This window comes from Mustelus asterias, chromosome 26, assembly GCF_964213995.1.
Source record: "Mustelus asterias chromosome 26, sMusAst1.hap1.1, whole genome shotgun sequence".
Taxonomy (NCBI): domain Eukaryota; kingdom Metazoa; phylum Chordata; class Chondrichthyes; order Carcharhiniformes; family Triakidae; genus Mustelus; species Mustelus asterias.
Window position 1 is genome coordinate 8,849,922 of NC_135826.1, and position 17,521 is coordinate 8,867,442.

The 17,521-nt window shown below is 45.6% G+C and overlaps 1 protein-coding gene across 1 annotated transcript in view; it reads left to right on the top strand.

The window, feature by feature from the left end:
* The window catches only part of sema6bb (sema domain, transmembrane domain (TM), and cytoplasmic domain, (semaphorin) 6Bb), a 325,575-nt gene that overhangs the window by 248,032 nt on the left and 60,022 nt on the right, over window positions 1–17,521 (top strand). Inside the window, exons 10-11 of the mRNA XM_078198149.1 lie at window positions 7,826–7,957; window positions 12,971–13,120. Coding sequence (XP_078054275.1) covers window positions 7,826–7,957; window positions 12,971–13,120 — 282 coding nt within the window. The remainder of the gene's footprint in view (window positions 1–7,825; window positions 7,958–12,970; window positions 13,121–17,521) is intronic.

Consider the following 17,521-nt stretch of genomic DNA (forward strand, 5'->3'; position numbering starts at 1 on the left):
CATCACGTTGCACCCTGGCACCTGGGCAATGCCCACTGGGCAGTGCTGGGGTGGGGGCAGAGACAGTAGGGGAGGGGGCCCACTGCCACTCTGCCGCAATCGGTGGGGGGCAGGGTGGCACGTCCACAATCAGTGGGGGGGAGGGGGGTCCGCGATCGGCTGGGCGGCCGGGGGAGGGGGGGGGGGGTCAGCAGGGGCTATATCTTGGGCTGCGGGCCCCCGCGATTGCAGTGGAGGGGGGGATGCTGTTTCAGGCAGCCTACACTAGCAGGGGCCTGACAGACACTTTTCCATCAGGTACCTACTACTGCTAACGCGCATGTGCAGCATCAGAGGCCTGCGCATGTGCACTACCTCCCTCTGCTGGCTTTCAGGCACATAAAGCCCCACCCCCAGGCTTCTGCAGCGAGAACAGGCTCGCTGATATTTTTACAGGCAGAGTGCATGGGGGGGGGGGCGAAAAACATGCCCAAAAGACGGATCTGAAACTCTCCCGGTTTCAAGTCACGCCCAGCACAAGTCACACTTTGTTTGTGTGAGTGTTATTGGATGTGTGTGTGTGTCTTTGCGTGTTTTTTGTGTATGTTGTGTGTGTGTTTTGTTTGTGTGAGGGTCTGGACATTGTTTGTGTGAGTGTTATTGTATGTGTGTGTGTGTCTTTGCGTGTGTGTAATTCAATTTGCATAGTTTTTACAGCTGATTTTCATTGGAGTCAGTTTAAAAATATCCAGTGGAATTCTCCAGCCCAACCTGCCACTGGGATCATCCAAATCCGCTGAAAGTCAATGAACAGTTGGCTGGGCTGCCGAATCCCCCGCGGTGGGTCCTGCCACGACGGGGCTGGAAAATACCGGCATTGCCTCTATTATGGAAACTGCCTTTTGTTGTTGTCACGTAAAACATTCACACAGTCACAAGAATGGCCCTGATGATGGAAGCCTTTCAGCCCATTTAATCGCATCCTTCCAGTGTTTTATAGGTGAACATCCATTTACTGAATTTGGCAACATAAGACATTCTGATGATTTACAACTGTTTTATTTTGAAATTATGGGTGGAACTTTCCAGTTGCTCCCATTCCGAAACCAGAAATTCCCACCAGAGGTTGACTGACCGTTAAATAGTCCTTCAAACTGTCCATCCTACCCACGACCATTCCCACGGTGGGCAGAGCCAGAACCACGATATCACAGTACAAATACTAGTTTCCACTCTTCCCTTCTGGATCCTCTGCAGATGTCTGTGACGGGGGACCATGCACAACGACGGGGGGAGTTCTGCAAGGGTGGATGGTCATGCAAGGGGGGAGGGTGCGATCATGCAAGGATGGGTGGTAATGTAAGGGGGGACGTGCTGGGGTGGGTTGCGGAGAGGTTCGTGAAGGGGTGGCGGGGGGGGGGCGGGAGGGGGGCATGAAGTGGGTCAGCCAGGGGACTCATCAGAAGGGACCTGATTTCCCGATGCCAACATCCTGTGTCAGTGTGGGGGGTAGAAATGCCACCATTGATGGGGGGAGGGGGTCTGATGTCCATGGGGGGGACTGGGAGGAGGTCTCCCAGTTCACTATCAGATTGAGGTGCCCTGCGCAATGAAACCTTAGGACTCTAGAGCCAGCTTCACCGGCTTACTCAAGCTCCACGTCCCCCCCGCTCCCCCCGCCCGCCCCTCCACAGGCCCAAAGCTCCCAGCTGTCAAAGACATTGACAGAGTGCTGGAAGATTGCAGTGACGAACTCGCCCAAAAGGCCAGAATGGAACACTCCCATTTTCACGCTGTTATGACACTTACACTTCTTTGGGATAATTGCCCCTACATATCTGAAAGTGCCTGATATGGGAGGTTCATGCACTGTTGCCTGGGGTACTGTCGAAAGGAATGGCAATATGATGGCTATGGGTGGCACAGTGATTAGCACTGCTGCCTCACAGCACCATGGACTCAGGTTCGATCCCCGGCTTGGGTCGCTGTCTGTGTGGGTTTCCTCCAGGTGCACCGGTTTCCTCTCTCAGTCCAAAAGACATGCTGGTTAGGTGCACTGGCCATGCTAAATTCTCCCTCCGTGTACATGAACAGGAGTGTGGCGACTAGGGGATTTTTACAGTAACTTCATTGCAGTGTTAATGTAAGCCTATTGTGACACTAATAAATAAACTTTAAACTTAACGTTAGTGGTTAAGGCTGTGAACTCTGGGTCAATTGAAATTTTCAAAATGGAAATCGGCAGAAATTATTAGGCAGAGCTAACTGGGGATATGAATCAAAGACCTTAAGCTACAGCTCAGCCAAGATCTAAATAAATGACATACTTGGAATGTCTGAATAGCCTTTCCTGTTCCTGCGTCCCTATGTTGAGTACCCCAGAGGTAATAACCTCCAATCCCACATGGCAAGTTCTGAAGTTGATTTCAACAAAGTAATTTATTTTTGTCACGGCTCCAGAAAGAAATTAATTATTGGTAAAACCCAACTACTCCACTGATGTCCTTTAGGAGAGCAGATCAGCAACCTCACAAGTGACTTCAGTCCAACACACAGTAATTGATTGTCACTTGGTAGTATCCTTCTTGAATATTGCTAAAAGGAGAGACATGTTGCTGAAACTTTTCCTCTTAGAATCATACAGCGCAGAAGAGGCCCTTCGGCCCATCGAGTCTACACCGACACATTGGAAACACCTGAACTCCCGCCTAATACCATCTGCCAGCACTTAGCCCATAGCCCTGAATGTTATGATGTGCCAAGTGCTCATCCAGATACTTTTTAAAGGATGTGAGGCAACCCGCCTCTATCACCCTCCCAGGCAGCACATTCCAGACCATCACCACCCTCTGGGTAAAAAATGTTTTCCTCACATCCCCCCCAAACCTCCTACCCCTCAGCTTGAACCTATGTCCCTTCGTGACTGACTCTTCAACTAAAGGGAACAGCTGCTCCTTATCCACTCTGTCCATGTCCCTCATAATTTTGCACATCTTGATTAGGTTACCCCTCAGTCTTCACTGCTCCAATGAAAACAACCCAAGCGTATCCAACCTCTCTTCATAACTCAAATGGTCCATCCCAGGCTGCATCCTGATGAATCTCCTCTGCATCCCCTCCAGTGCAATCACATCCTTCTTATAATGTGGTGACCAGAATCTTGCACTCAACAGGACAAATGCAAGAATACCAAATTTCAAATGATCACAACAATTTATACTACAGGAGAAAAGGGTGCTGATCAGTTGGCAACTTGATTCTGATTGGCTGCAATATTGCCGTGAAGAAAGCAACGGAAATGATAGACTCCCCAAGCTCCTGGGCAATTCAAGGTGCAACGCTTGGGAATATTCCTCTTGGTTGCAGAAAATGGAATCACAGTGTAATAGCTTCAAAGGGTACAGGTCGTAGCTTCAAGTTGTAAAGGGTTTATCACATAAGAACATGAGAACTAGGGGCAGGAATAGGAAATCTGGCCCCTCGAGCCTGCTCCGCTATTCAATAAGATCATGGCTGATCTTTTCGTGGACTCAGCTCCACTTACCCGCCCGCTCACCATAACCCTTAATTCCTTTACTGTTCAAAAATGTATCTATCCTTGCCTTAAAAACATTCAATGAGGGAGCCTCAACTGCTTCACTGGACAGGGAATTCCACAGATTCACAACCATTTGGGTGAAGAAGTTCCTCCTCAACTCAGTCCTAAATCTGCTCCCCCTTATTTTGAGGGTATTTTATTTATTATTTATTTTATTACCAACGATAAATAGATATTCACAAACAAGGCTGTGACAGAACTGAACACATGACTACTCTCCACTCCTCCCTGGCTCCAACTGAGGCTCCTCCCCAAACCAGGACGGGTACCCTTGCCTCCGATGGACTGGGCTTCCTGCGTTGCCTCTCCATAGGGTCCAACCCGATCACGTGACACTCAGGGATTGCCCCCTTAAAGGGGCCACGTTATCACCCACACCGTGCAAGCTTGACACAGACATTGAGTGCACCGAAGCTATCCTGCAGAACAGCCCCTGTCCTAATCTGATCACTAAGATGAAGGCAAAATACTGCGGATGCTGGAATCCGAAACAAAAACGGAAAACGCTGGAAAATCTCAGCAGGTCCAACAGCATCTGTGGAGAGAGAATAGAGCCAACGTTTTGAGTCAGGATGACCCTTCGTCAGACCTTCCATTGGCACTATTCTCTCTCCTCAGAGGCTGTCAGACCTGCTGAGATTTTCCAGCATTTTCTGATCTAAATTACAACAAGATAATGAACTCAATATACCCGTAGCCTCCCCCCCCCCCCCCCCCCCCCCCCGGCCAAGCATATGCAGTGGTTTTATGGAGGGGAATGGCTGACCCCACCCCCCTCCTCCCTCCCAGCACGGAAAGCTAACTTGGTTTTTTTTGCATGCTGGTGCAATCGCAGCTTTTGCACGTCCATGGGAAGCCAAATAAACGTATCTTAACATCTTTAATTTTTTTTTCACAATCAGCCCACAGGAACGAGATAAAAATTCCTCTCTTGTTGGCTGCTGAGACCCCCAAGTGAATGCAGTTCTGGCAGATCTACACTAGTTAGCTGTTGGCTTGAGTCCACAGCGCAAGCTGTGATTTCGTTATAACTGCTCTGGAGAGAGTCAGGTTGTTTCGCTGATGTGCCAAGGGTTTCCCATCTTCATAAGTCGGGCTTCTCTCTCGATATAACACAACACACAACCTGCTCCCAACAGCACCGTTTACATAATGAGGCTTAATTTGGATTTCGTCTGAACTAAATATTTAATATCCAAGCTAAATAAATGCTTTTGAATGTCCAGCCACCCCTCCCTCTCCCCCCCGGACATTGGTCCCTCAACGCGTCCATACAGAAATTTGAATTCATTACAAACTTCAAATTTACACCACTTTTCAGGGTGTCAAATAAATTGTTCCATTAGAAAACAAATTAAATTTACTCAGACGATGACACACTGTTCGCATCAGGAAGATGTTCGGTTGAACTTAAGGGAAATCATTCTAAACAGATCAAAGTTAATAAGTTTTATTCAGCATTTCAAATAGTTTCTAACTTACATTCCCACCTGTACAATTTCACGTTAGCTGTGAGGAGGACACAAACAGACTGTAGAGGAATATAGACAGGTTATATGAGTTACCGGGCAGCACGGTGGCACAGTGATTAGCACTGCTGCCTCACCGCGCCAGGGACCCAGGTTTGATTCCTGGCTTGGGTCGCTGTCTGTGTGGAGTTTGCACGTTCTCCCTATGTCTGCCTGGGTTTCCTCCCACAGTCCAAAGATGTGTGGGGTAGGTGGATTGGCCATGCTAAATTTCCCCTTAGTATCTGGACTAGCTGGAGTAAATACACGGGGTTATGGGGATCGGGTCTGGGTGGGATTGTGGTCGGTGCAGACTCGATGGGCCGAATGGCCTCCTCCTGCACTGCAGGATTCTATGAGTGGGCAACTAGATGGCAGATGTTGTCTAATGCGAGAATGTGTGAATTATTCGTCTGGGTAGTGAGAATAAAAAAGGAGAATATTTTTTGAAAAGGCGTGAAACTTTTACAGAGACTTGGGTACACTTTGTACAAGGAACACAGAAAATTAGCACTCAAATATAGCAAGTAATTAGAATCTAAATGACATGTTGGCCTTTATAGCAAGGCGATTATAAGAACAAAGGAACAAAAACAGAAAATGCTGGAAAATCTCAGCAGGTCTGACAGCATCTGTGGAGAGAGAACCTGGGCGTGCAAGTCCACAGATCCTTGAAGGTGACGTCACAGGTGGAGAAGGTGGTGAAGAAGGCATATGGCATGCTTGCCTTTATAGGACGGGGCATAGAGTATAAAAGTTGGGGTCTGATGTTGCAGATGTATAGAACGTTGGTTCGGTCGCATTTGGAATACTGCGCCCAGTTCTGGTCGCCACACTACCAGAAGGACGTGGAGGCTTTAGAGAGAGTGCAGAGGAGGTTTACCAGGATGCTGCCTGGTATGGAAGGGCTTAGTTATGAGGAGAGATTGGGTAAACTGGGGTTGTTCTCACTGGAAAGACGGAGGATCGAGGGGTGACCTAATAGAGGTGTATAAAATTATGAAAGGCATAGATAGGGTGAACGGTGGGAAGCTTTTTCCCAGGTCGGTGGTGACGTTCACGAGGGGTCATAGGTTCAAGGTGAGGGGGGGGGAGGTTTAACACGGATATCAGAAGGACGTATTTTACACAGAGGGTGGTGGGGGCCTGGAATGCGCTGCCGGGCAAGGTGGTGGAGGCGGACACACTGGGAACGTTTAAGACTTATCTAGATAGCCACATGAACGGAGTGGGAATGGAGGGATACAAAAGAATGGTCTAGTTTGGACCAGGGAGCAGTGCGGGCTTGGAGGGCCGAAGGGCCTGTTCCTGTGCTGTATTGTTCTTTGTTCTTTGTAGAATAGAGCCAACGTTTCGAGTCTGGATGATCTTTTGTCAGGGGCTCTGACTAAGGGTCATATAGACTCAAAACATTGGCATTCTGACGAAGGGTCATCTCGACTCGTAGCGTTGGCTCTATTCTCTCTCCACAGATGCTGTCAGACCTGTTGAGATTTTCCAGCATTGTCTGTTTTGGTTTCAGATTCCAGAATCGCAGTATTTTGCATTTACACAAGAATAAGGAAGCCTTGCTACAATTGTACAGAGCTTTGATAAGACAACCCCTCGGGTACTTTGTGCGATTTTAGCCTCCATATCTAAGAAAAGCTATGCTTGTATTAGAGGCCACTCTGCGAAGGTTCACCCGATAGATTCCTGGGATAAGAGGGGTGACTTGTCACGAGAGACTGAGTAAATTGAACCTATAAACACTCCGGAGTATGGGTAAAATGAGAGGTGATCTCACTGAAGGGACTTAACATGAGAGAGGAATCTGGACACAGTCTCAGGATAAGGGGCAAATCATTTAGGAACGAGACAAGGAGAAATTTCAAACTTTTGGAATTTTCTCCACAAGAGGCTTGTTAAAGCTCCATTGCTGAGTATATTCAAGGTTGAGATAGATAGGATTTTCATTGCTCAGAGAATAAAGGGACTTGGGGTGCAGGTGAGAAAGTAGAGGTGAGGCAGAAGGTGAGGCACAATCATATTGAATGGCAGAGCAGCTTCGAGGGACCATGTAGTCTACTCTTGCTCCTATTTCTTATCTTCTTAAGCTATCAGGTCACTTGGCCCAGTTGATTCATGTTGGTGTTTATTCTACATGAGTTTCCTCCCACCTATCTTCATTTAACCCTATTAGCATACTGTTCAATTCCTGTCTCCCTCGTGTGTTTAATCAGTTTCTTGTGAGGAATCATAGAATCCCTACAGTGCAGAAGGTGGCCATTTGACCCATTGAGACTGCATCTACAACAACCCCACCCAGGTTCTATCCCTGAAACCCCATGTATTTACACTGCTAGTCCCTTTGACATTCAGGGTCAATTTAGCATGGCCAATCCACCTAACCCGCATACCTTTGGAGTGTGGGAGGAATCCAGAGCACCCGGAGGAAACCCACGCAGACACGGGGAGAATGTGCAAACTCCACACAGACAGTGACCTGAGGCCGGGAATTGGACCTGGGTCCCTGGTGCTGTGAGGCAGCAGTGCTAACCATTGTGCCGTCAAGAGGGTGCAGGATAAAAAGATGACTTTTATCATTTTTAGTCAACCAACCTCAGTCTCCAAAAGGGAGAGGAAAGGGCCAGAGTTTTTTTTGGATGAGTTCTCCAAATTTAGCCTCTGAATACACAATTGAAGAAGGTTTTTAAGCAAGAATACTGACTCTGCATTTTCCTTTTTTTGTTCAACGAAGCATTCCTGGATCTGCCATCTGTGCCTTCGACATGGAGCAGATTTCCAGCATTTTTGACGGACGTTTCAAGGAGCAGAAATCCCCAGAGTCGATATGGACGCCGGTTCCTGAGGAGTTGGTTCCAAAGCCAAGGTAAGAGAATCCTTCAAGGCCAAAAACACACAACACATTACAAAATGAAATAAATCTGCCTGAAGGTGAGATGAAAGTGCTATGAATGAAATGTTCTCTATATATCGTAGGCATTGAGCTGTCAAAATAGTTATCAACACAATTAGACTGATACAACTGAGTGACTTATTCAGCAATTATAGAGGGCAGTTAAGAGTCAACCAAATTGCTGTGGCTCTGGAGTCACATGTAGGTCAGACCAAGTAAGGACGTCAGATTTCCTTCCCTAAAGGACATTACTGAACCAGATGAGTTTTTAATTCACAATGATCTCATGGCCACCATTACTGAGATTAGTTTTTAATTGGGGGTGGGGAGGCGATGGTCTAGAGGTATTATCGTTACACTATTAATCTAGAAACTCAGCTAATATTCTGGAGACCTGGGTTCGAATCTGCCACGGCAGAAGATGGAATTTGAATTTAATTTTTAAAAAATATCTGGAATTAAGGATCTACTGATGACCATGAAACCATTGTCAATTGTCGGAAAAACCCATCTGGTTCACTAATGTCCTTTAGGGAAGGAAATTTGCCGTACTTATCTGGTCTGGCCTACATGTGACTCCAGAGCCACAGCAATGTGGTTGACTCTCAACTGCCCTCTGAACAAGGGCAACTAGAGATGGGCAATAAATGCTGGCCAGCCACCCATGTCCCCTGAATGAATAAAAAAATAAATCCAGATTTGGAAACTTAATTTAAATCCCACCAGCTGCTGTGGTGGGATTTGAACTCATGTCTCCAGGGCATTCACTTGGATCCCTGGATTACTCATCCAGTGACTTTGCCATTATGCCATCATCTTTCTCCCAACACTCCATATGCAGCAAGATCTTGACAGCATTCAGGCTTAGGCTGATAAATGGCAAGTAACATTCGCACCACACAAGTGCCAGTCATTGACCATCTCAACATAACAGAATCCAATCATCTCTCCTTGACATTCAATGGCATTACTCAACATCCTGGGGGTTACTGTTGATGGGAAACTGAATTGGGCTAGCCACATAATATTGCAGCCACACGAGCAGGTCAGAGGCTGGGAATCCTGTGACGAGTATTTACCTTGTAACACCCCAAAGCCTGTCCACCATCTATAAAGGTACAAGTCAGGCATGGCGTAGAATACTCTCCACTTGCCTGCATGAGTGCCGTTCAACAGCACACAAGAAGTTCAGCACTGTTTAGAACGAAGCATTGTGGGTGTATCTACACCACACAGATTCCGGTCAAGAAGGCAGCTCACCACCCCCTTCTCAAGGGCAGTTAACGTTTGGCAATAGGTGCTGGCCTTGCCAGCGACTCTCACTTCCTGTGAATGAATAAAACAGATTATAACTTGTTTGATCCTGCCCCAGCAATGCAACTTTGCAGGAACCTCAGAGAGCCCTGCCCACTGTACCAGTGTAGCATTTCTACACTTTAGACAATCTGGTGGCTTTGATGAGTGAGATTGGCAACTTAAACCTGATTTAGGGCCCAGCATAATGGTGCGGATAATGGGCCCACACGAAACAATCTCTCCCATGCCTTTTCCATTGCGAGATGGGATTTCAGACCCCTCCCCCCCCCACCCCCCACTACTTCCATGATGCCGGATATGTTTTGTTAGGAGACATGGCTCATGGCACCTCACAGTAGTTGTTAACTGTGGGGGAAGCCTAGCCTGGAGTCAGGAATGTATTGACAAATAATTGTCAATGTGTTGACTTCAAGTGACATGAATTAATGGCGTATGACAAGTTCAATATGTTTTTAATTCAGTGATGAATGAAAGGGCTTTATTTTTAAAAAGATAAGTGACTATTAAATTGATGAATATTGTGAAAGTCTTCAAATGCATTAGAGTACTTTGTCCATGGATAAAGTGTTCTTCCACATTCAACTGTGTTGAAATTAAGATTACCTGGTGTCAATTTCCCCCGTGACTTTAATCTTTTCTTTGATTGACAGTCCTTACATCAGCTCAGCCTTTGAATCAGTGGAGCTATCTGTTCCACGTCTTTTAGAGGCTTCAATATATTCAGCTCTAGAAGGTTTGTTGACACTGCTTTAGAATCCCATTATGAATGTTTGCTTGAATTCCAAGCACCACTCATTGTTTAGCTCAGCAGAGGTTGTTTATATAATTGTCAAGGAGACAAAGAATTTTGTTTTGATTGACAGTTTTGTGAACAGTTAATCGGATTAGTTTGTTAAAGAGCTTTTGAATTGTTGTTTGTTTATTTTGATAGTTTTATGACCACTTAAGAGGATTACCTTTCAAACGTAATTTCAATGACTGTGTGTTTGATTGCCAGTTTTATGAGCATCTAAGAGGATTACAGTTTTTTTAAGACGTTTTTGATTGGCTGTTTTTTTTATTTTGACAGTTTTCTGAGCATCTCAAAGAATTCCCATTGTTATTATAGGGCTCATGAGATTTGTCCAAAGTGGATACTGGGTGAGTGGGAATGGGAGTATGGAGGGGAGTGGGGAGTATGGAAAAGGCATGGGGGACATGAGGAGCTATGAAGGGTGTGGAGGAGTGAGAGGAAGTGAGAAATAAGGGCTAGAACAGTTCATTTACAGAACTGGGCCAATGGCCCAGTGAATGGAGGTGGCCTCCTACCACCTCCATACCCACCTCCAGTCAGCTTCCAGGAATGACCTGCCACACCACCATGAGAATGGTGTGGGCGACCACTGCCAGGCAAGGAGGCTGGATCGCAACTTTGAAAATTACCTGACACCCAATCCCCACCTAAGGATGAAACTCCAGGCTAAGATATCAACTTGGGGTAATGAGTGGAGAAGAAAAGTGCCATGGTCCAAGATTTTGTGGCAGGCTTTTGGAGAAAAAAAAGAGTTGCTGGTGAGATGAGGTGATGTTGGGAGGGAACTTTCTATAGGGATCAAGGGATATGGGGAGAAGGGGGGAACAAGGATATTGAATTTGATGATCAGCCATGATCATAATGAATGACGGAGCAGGTTCAAAGGGCTGAATCATAGAAATAGAATCATAGAAACCCTACAGTACAGAAAGAGGCCATTCGGCCCATCAAGTCTGCATCGACCACAATCCCACCCAGGCCCTACCCCCATATCCCTACATATTGTACCCGCTAATCCCTCGAATCTACGCATCTCAGGACACTAAGGGGCAATTTTAGCATGGCCAATCAACCTAACCCGCACATCTTTGGACTGTGGGAGGAAACCGGAGCACCCGGAGGAAACCCACGTAGACACGAGGAGAATGTGCAAACTCCACACAGACAGTGACCCAAGCCGGGAATCGAACCCAGGTCGCTGGAGCTGTGAAGCAGCAGTGCTAACCACTGTGCTACCATGCCACCCCAAATGGTCTACCTCAGCTTCTGGTTTCTATGTTTCTAACTTCAGAAGGCAGGGAGTATCGTACCTGAAAGAACAGACAAAAGAGGGAGGAATGCTACATTTTTCTTCATAAAGGTGAAAGCTGACATAGTTGTGCATCAAAGGCGTGATGTATGCCATGGGTTAACAGCATAATGAGTGAAAATACCACAGTGCAATTGTGATAAAATGTCTTTTCATGTGTAGATTTTGCTGGCAGATGGCAAAAAGCTATGTTGGCACGACCAGAAGATGAAATAAATTGGAGGAAATTAGTTCTGCCAATTAGAATAAAGAAAGTTTGGCAGTAAAAGAGTGAGATAATATGTTTTTTATATGTGTTAGCTAGTGGAACAGTTTGGCAGTTTAGACACCCAGGTTGGGATTTCCCACTCACCTCCTGCCGGTTTTCAGATGAATGTTGGGTGGACGAGAACTGGTAATTTCTTGGAACTTTCCCCGCCTTAATGCTCAAACACCCAGTCCCCTCATTGGTGCCCACTGACTCCTGAACTCCATCCATTAACAAAACTGAGAGGGGAAAGCAAATGAAATGCAAACTAGAGAAATATGCCCTCCAATGTACTTCCCAGGCTGGCACAGATACGATGGGCTGCAGGGCCTTGTTCTGTGCTGTAAGGGTGGTGAAGAAGGCGTTTAGCACACTGGCCTTCATCAGTCAGAGCATTGAGCACTGGAGTTGGATTATGTTACAGTTGTATAAGTCGTTGGTGAGGGAGCATTGTGTACAGTTTTGGTCGCCCTGTTATAGGAAAGACATTGATAAACTGTAAAGAGTGCAAAGGAGATTTACGAGGATGCTGCCAGGACTAGTGGGCCTGAGTTGTAGGGAGAGGTTGACCAGGCTAGGGCTTTATTCGTTGGAGAATGAGGCGTGACCTTATTGAGGTATATGAAATCATGAGGGGCATAGATAGGATGAATGCACATTGTCTTTTTCTCAGGGAAGGGCAATTGAAAACTAGAGGGCATGGGTTTAAGGTGAGAGGGGAAAGATTTAAAAGGGAGCTTTGGGGCAACTTCTTCACGCAGAGGGTGGTGTGTATATGGAATGAGCTGCCAGAGAAAGTGGTTGAGGCAAGTGCAATAACAATGTTTAAAAACCATTTGGATAAGTACATGGCTGGAAAAGGATTAGATGGATATGGGCCAAACATGGGCAATTGGGACTAGCTGGGAGGGCACCATGATCAGCATGGACCAGTTGGGCCGAAGGGCTTCTTTCTGTGCTATATTGCTCTATGACTATGATTCGCATCTTCACGTTGTTGTTTATTCCAGATGTCCTGTGTTCCAATGCAGGCAGCAATGGTGAATGTGAATGTATTTTCTGGGTGGTTAGAACATTGTCATGTGTCTGTGAGCGTGCTGTATCTTTTTGTCATCAAATTCATCAGTTTTCTTAGAACGAGATGCCTCAAACTTAATTGTGGCATGGGTTGGTTAAATGTTATTTTGCTGACAGATGGGCAACACATAGTGTAAGTGGACCAACAACACATCTTATTTTGTCCAATAGACTGAATTTGCCTAAAACGTCATGAGCAATACTACCCACTTTTCACTGAGTTCTTGTTTCTCACACGTACAGACCTGGCTGCTGCGCAGGACCCGGAACAAAATACAACTCCTCCAATGGGTTTCCAGATGAGATGCTGAACTTCGTAAAGACCCACCCACTGATGGACGATACTGTTCCCTCACTCAGCCACGGACCATGGATTATAAAGACAACCATCAGGTGAAACTTAAAGACACAGGCACCAGAAATGTATTTTAGTCATGTTTCTGCGCAGGACGTGTTTACTAGTCCCTTCCATTTTATCGGAGCTGTTCTGCCTGAATTTAACAGCACTGTATTGTTACTGCAGCAACCATTGTGACCTGCAGGTGATCCTAATGACACGATTTTTTAAAAAAGATAGTGAAATTCAGCCCTGGAGCGGCCTTGCTGACACACGGCAGCGCGTTTCAGGATGACTTGAGGCTCAAATGAGAGGCAGCACCGGTTCTTGGATAGGGCTCTGGAGGGTCTTGGTGGGGGAGGGATAAAGGAGAAGGAATGTCCTCCAACCGCCGAGGGGAAGGAGTCCAACTGATGCTCCCGGCATTCCCTCATCTAGCAGCTGGTTCTGCTCTGCCTGGCCTCATCCTCTCCTGCCATTCCTTCCACCAGTTGCCCACCAGATTACCTCAACATCTCTTTCCTCATCTCCATAGGGATAATTGTTCAAGCCTCACGGTTGCTGTAAAGAGGACACGAGTTCTGCTTCTTCATAAAATATCTTTATCTATTTGATCCAACTCCACACATAACGACAAATATTGCCACTTGTGGCCCCTTTATATATCAGTGAGTTCGATTGAATAATTGACATCAACTTAGGACTTAATTGGAAGGTCTGTTAACCCATTCCCCATTCCTAACAATAATGACTAGTTCCTTTGTACAAGATGCTATAATGGGCAATCATTTCATCTCTTTGTGCCCAATATTATCTTATCACAATGGGTGTCTCCTTGATGGTTTCGAGCCATCCTTTCATCACTACGTCCTGCAGCACTTGGAAAGTTGCATCTTGCTGTGTAGTTTGTTTCATCTGAGTAAGACGTTTGAAGTCCGATTTAATGTCTTTGTTGGGTTGATGATTTCCAGAGCATGTCGTGCTGTTGCTTCTTGTTAAATCTGGAAGAATTCACACTCTGTACAAGCATCAGCAGTTTCTTCAAAGGGAATGTGGCTCTCGACAACTTGTCAGTGATTCCCACCTGCTTCCCTTGCTGTATTCCACATCCCAGCGATGCCTCAGCAAACAAAGGAACATCCTTTGCAGATACTTTGGAGCAGATAGAAGCAGTTCGGGAAGATGCTTTGAAGTGGCTTGTGGTCAGACTCTACCATCACGTTATCTGTCCCAAACAGGTACCGATTAAAGTGCTCACAAGCAAAGACACTCTTCTCAATCTGTGTATAGAGGTATTGGGCAGGATTTTCTGGCTGCTCCCGCCAGCAATGTTATGTTGCGGCTTTCTGGCATCATCGGGAGAATACGGGCTTTGTTAGGAACAAAAGGTATTTATTGATAAGAGAAACTTGGTACAGGAGGTTTGCAGCTCTGGGCTGCCCTGGAACAGAGCTCCAGTCTTTACTTGCTCACTACATGGCTGCTCGATGATTCTGCCTTGGAGAGGACTCCACCCTTTAGGTAATCACTCACTCTCAGTTTCCATTGGTCCCCCAAGCCAGGTGACTCACTTCTGCTGTACTGTCTTAAAGAAACGGACACCACATAAACAGCATCCCTTTAATGTTCTTAAACAATCTGCAAAATCGATTTACTCAACCCACTTTCTAAAGAAGCATTATACACATAAGTTAGATATTTGTAAATCAGTGTACGATTGTTCAATGAAGGGATCTTGAGGCTTGCATTTTACATCACACTTCTTCTAGAAAGCTTTTCAACTATGCACAGTTCCAAATATAGTCTTCCATGGGATTCTTCCATACAGGTTTGCTGCTTTCCAAGTTCCATCCTAAGCTGTGTGCTGACCATGGTTGATAAACTTTACTCTCCAGATAGTGCCACTCTCTAATCTTTGTGGATCCTTTTCTCTGTCAAGCACCCGACTCTACACTGCAGACAGGTACCATCATCTCAATACAATACAGTCTTACGTCTTGACAGTTCTTGCACAATCTTGTTTTGCAACCTGTGAAGGAAATGGTCATGGTACTCTATGACTGGTACTTAGGTCATGTGATAAAGTTTCTTCTCTTCCTCGCGTTTCTATTCAACGTGTTTTCCATTGACCATGTTATCATATTGGGCCTTGTGCATTTCTATTAGTGTGACCATTTCAGCAATCTTGTTCTGCCATGTAATCTGAGGTTCCTTCTCCTGAATTGCTGCTTTGTCTAGTTCTCTCTAGCACATCTCCTGCAGCTGAGTGGCTTCATTAACCAATCTCTTCCTTTCATCTTCTGTATCAACCAATCTTCTGCTTATACCTGAGTTGTTCTTTATTCCAGTACATATGCTTTTGCATCCTTTCAGTTTATCTGTTACTGACTGTCTTCCAAGATGAATCCATCCTTTCCTTCTATCAACATTTAGTAATCTCTTCCTTCTCATGCTTTATATTTCGTAGAATCCCTACAGTACAGATGGAGGCCATTCGGCCCATCGGGTCTACACCAACCACAATCCCATCCAGGCCTTATTCCAGTAACCCCTCATATTTACACTCCTAATCCCCCTGATACTAGGGTCAATTTAGCACGGCCAATCAACCTAACCTAGACTGTGGGAGGAAACCGGAGCACCCGGAGGAAGCCCATGTAGGCATGGGGAGAATGTACAAACTCCACACAGATAGTGACCCAAGCCAGGAATTGAACCCAGAACCACTGTGCCACCGTGCCATCCTTTATGTTTTCAGAAAACTGACACATTCCTATTTGTTGTTGTTGCATCAAACTGTAGGGATAAATTGTAGGGATATGGGGGTAGAGCCTGGATGGGATTGTGGTCGGTGCAGACTCAATGGGCCGAATGGTCTCTTTCTGCGCTGCAGGGTTTCTACGATTCTATGAAACTGTACTTCTGTGTTCAACATTTCTATCTTTTGTTTGTTTTTAATTAGACAATTCTCCTTTGGTCTCTCTTTGGGTTTGTCCATTGCTAAGTCTCCTCCTTGAACACCGGACAGTTTCTGCCTCTCTGCAGAATGCCAATTTCTCCAGCTCCTTTGTGTATTTCACATGACTGGTCGTTTGATCTTCAATTGGCTCTCCAGAGAATTCCCAATAATGGCTCTGATGAATGATAGCTCTGCTCTAATTTCTGCTTTAACAGCATGGTGACTCTTGCAGTGGATGATACCGGATGTTGTACATGAGCGCCGTGGATCAAATCCTTGAGGTGCTTCACTGAGACGAGCAGGTCTCTCACCGATCATGAAACTGATAGCATCCATTACATGGGATTTCCTTGGCTCCTCTCGAGTTCCATGTTACGACCTCTGTTGCTGAGTTCTGCTTATGCTGTTTCTCTCAACCCTTTTTACCTATTATTCACATCTTCATGCTCTAACTCCAGTTGCTGGTGAATGTTGTACAGTTCCTTACTGGCACAAACATAAATTTCCTAGCCACTTCCACCTTTCTCATCATGCTTGTTTTTATTTAGCTTTGATGTAGCTGGGCCGCTTCTCATTCAGATTACAGGTCATAAACCTTCACCTCATATTCTAGTTGCTGCAGTTCTCAGTGAAGATTGTCCAACTCTTTTTTTTTCACTTCCACTATTTCTTTTCTTTGGCTTGCCTTATTTTAAGACTGATTGCAGCTTTATCGTTTGCTTATAGTTTATTGCTACAACTTCAAGGAACTTCTCATTTTAATAGTACAAGAATGGGACGCAACTCAGTTTTCCTTTCAGCTCTTCACTCAGTCATTTAGGGGTTTTTGTTGCCCTCCTAAGGTCTTTAACTGCCTACCCTGAGTCTGGCATTGTCTCTTCCTTGAGGTCTTAATTTCCTCCTTTGAGGCCTGGCATTGCTTGTGACCCCCTTTTTAGAATTGCCTTCCCTCTGGAGTCTTCTTTGACTTTTCTGACCCTTGTTCTCTGTTCCTTCTTCTGGTTGTTTAATTAAAAGTTGTACAACTTAAAATGCATTACCGCTTTAAGACTGTCAACACCTTTTAAATGCCACAGGGGCAGTTTCTCATTCTCTCTGTGCTTTTCCCGCACTTTGACGGGAAGCTACCAAGAATCTCCTCCTTCTTGGACCCTTTTTTGGACTGTTAACTTCTCTTTGGTGGAAGATTTTTACAACAATTTGTGCAGCTTTTAATTTTCCTGGCTGAAGAGTGTGATGTGACATTCTTTCTGTTAATTTCTCTCTCAGTGGGAGCTGTCCGTTTCAGGACCATTATTTTCTTTTAACTTTTTAACGTTTTTTTTTCAAAGTGCTGTCTTCATCTGAATTTTTCAGACAACACTGCCTGTAGCCCCTTAATGCAGGGATGGTTCCCTGCTGGCTTTACAGGGGAAGCAATGGCCTAGTGGTATTATCGCTAGACTATTAATCCAGAAACTCGGCTGATGTCTGGGGACCCGGGTTCGAATCCCGTCAC